This window comes from Rhinolophus ferrumequinum, chromosome 21, assembly GCF_004115265.2.
Source record: "Rhinolophus ferrumequinum isolate MPI-CBG mRhiFer1 chromosome 21, mRhiFer1_v1.p, whole genome shotgun sequence".
In the NCBI taxonomy this organism is placed as follows: Eukaryota; Metazoa; Chordata; class Mammalia; order Chiroptera; family Rhinolophidae; genus Rhinolophus; species Rhinolophus ferrumequinum.
In genome coordinates, this window is record NC_046304.1 from 15,047,145 (window position 1) to 15,049,563 (window position 2,419).

General features: G+C 37.5%; 1 protein-coding gene across 1 annotated transcript; it reads left to right on the plus strand.

Moving 5' to 3' along the window:
* The first annotated feature begins 1,190 nt into the window (after positions 1-1,190).
* Positions 1,191-2,129, plus strand: LOC117012879 (olfactory receptor-like protein DTMT). The gene has a single exon (XM_033089367.1). The coding sequence runs from the start codon at positions 1,191-1,193 to the stop codon at positions 2,127-2,129; it is 939 nt and encodes a 312-aa protein (XP_032945258.1).
* The last annotated feature ends 290 nt before the right edge of the window (positions 2,130-2,419 follow it).

A 2,419-nucleotide genomic window follows, 5' to 3' on the forward strand; every position in this document is an offset into this window, starting at 1 on the left:
TTTGAAGAATTTTAGGAAGATTTAAAATTTGCCTTTGTGACTGTATCGTTTTTCTTATTCCTAATGTCTTACTGTTATTTATATCTTTTAAAACATCAGATTGGCCGGCAACTTTACTGTATTTTTTTATTATTTAATGTAATTTTAAGTTATTTAACCCCAGTAACTTTAATTAAAAAATTAGTTTGTCTGGTTATATCTATTTTGTTGATCTTTGGAAACAAAAGCGCTGATATTATTTGATCCATGTTACTGCTTTTATGTATTCCGATTTGTTAATATAGGCTTTTGCTTTATCAATAGCATAACCCTACTTATTTGAATATTTGCCACTCTTTTTCAATCCTTTTCAGCTTAACACAGTCATCATTTATTTTCACTTTTTTTACTTTATTAGTAGAAACTTGGCATAGATTTTTTTCTTCTCTCCGACACATCTCTAAGCCAGAGGCATACAGAAATATTAGACTACTTCCTTCCTCCTTTCAGATCATGCTGATTGACTCCACTCATGAAGCAACTATGGAACGTTCTGATAGATTTCGGGAAGATGGTTGAATCAGATGTATAACCTCAGATACTTTCAGAGTTTTGCTTTATGTAAATATTTATTTTTGTATTTGGTAAAGGAAAAATAAAATACTGAACTTATGAGTGTTTGATTAGAAATTATCTTTTTGAAAGTTCTGCAATTTCTATATGTGTGTATGCATATCTATAGGTTCATACTTTAATAGCAATTATGCTTTAAAAAACATTTAACTAATTAATTAACTTTTTATTATTAGTTTCAGGTGTACAGAACAACATAGTGATTAGACATTATACACTCCAAGTTTCCTACCCATCTTATACGGTACATAGCTGTTACAATACCATTGACAATGCAAATTACATATCCCATTCCCTACATTGTAATTTACATTGTAACTGTGTACCTATTTTTTAAGTTATAGTTGACATTCAAAATTATGTTATATTAGTTTCAAGTGTACAGAGTAGTGATTAGGCATTTATATAATTTATGAAGTGATTCCCCAAAAGGCCAAGTACCCATCTGACACTATATACAAATATTACACATTATTGACTGTATTTCCCTCACTGTATTTCACATCCTCGTGACTATTTTGTGACTAGCAATTTAATACAAATTATTTTTCATTTTAAAAAGGTGATAGAATAGCAACATGAAAATGGAAAACCAAAGCATCGTCTCAGAATTCCTCCTCCTGGGTCTGCCCATTGAACCAGATCAACGAGACCTGTTCTACGCCCTGTTCCTGGCCATGTATCTTACCACCGTCCTGGGGAACCTCCTCATCATCCTGCTCATTCACCTGGACTCCCAACTTCACACGCCCATGTATTTCTTCCTCAGCAATTTGTCCTTCTCTGACCTCTGCTTCTCCTCTGTCACAATGCCCGAGTTACTGCAGAACATGCAGAGCCAAGTCCCGTCCATCCCCTATGCAGCCTGTCTGACCCAAATGTACTTCTTCCTGTTTTTTGGAGACTTGGAGAGCTTCCTCCTAGTGGCCATGGCCTATGACCGCTATGTGGCCATCTGCTTCCCCCTGCACTACACCACCATCATGAGCCCCAAGCTCTGCTTCTCCCTGGGGGCGCTGTCCTGGGTGCTGACCACATTCTATTCCTTGTTACACACTCTGCTCATGGCCAGGTTGTGTTTTTGTGCAAACAACGTGATCCCCCATTTTTTCTGTGACATATCAGCTCTGCTGAAGCTGTCATGCTCTGACACTCGAGTTAATGAGTTGGTGATGTTTTTCATGGCAGGGCTCACTGTAGTTATCCCATTCTTACTCATCATCACGTCTTATGCACGAATTTTGTCCTCCATCCTCAAGGTTCCTTCCTCTGGGGGTATTCGCAAGGCCTTCTCCACCTGTGGCTCCCACCTCTCTGTGGTGTCACTATTCTATGGGACAGTTATTGCTGTCTATTTATGCCCATCAGATGACAATTCTGCTGTTAAGGAGACTGTCATGTCCATGATGTACACTGTGGTGACGCCCATGCTGAACCCCTTTATCTACAGCCTGAGGAACAGAGACATGAAGGGAGCCCTGGGAAGAGTCTTTTGTAAAAAGATATTTGTTTGTTAATATGTTGGTAACACTTGAGGTTTTCACACAACTTTATTCAGTAGATATATTATTAATAATATTGGAACATTATCCAGATATTTTTCCTCACCATGTAAACTTCAGTAAAGGTGAGACACTATATAATTGTTCAACATGTAAAAGGGATGAATTGGAACTCATAGCTGAACTAGGGAAACAAGTCTTGTGACCTCTGACTTGGCTTTCCTCTTTGGTTTCCCCTGGATATCCTGGAAAGCGTAGTTGAAGAAGTACTATTTTAAATAATCTCCATACCTTACATTCTTAAC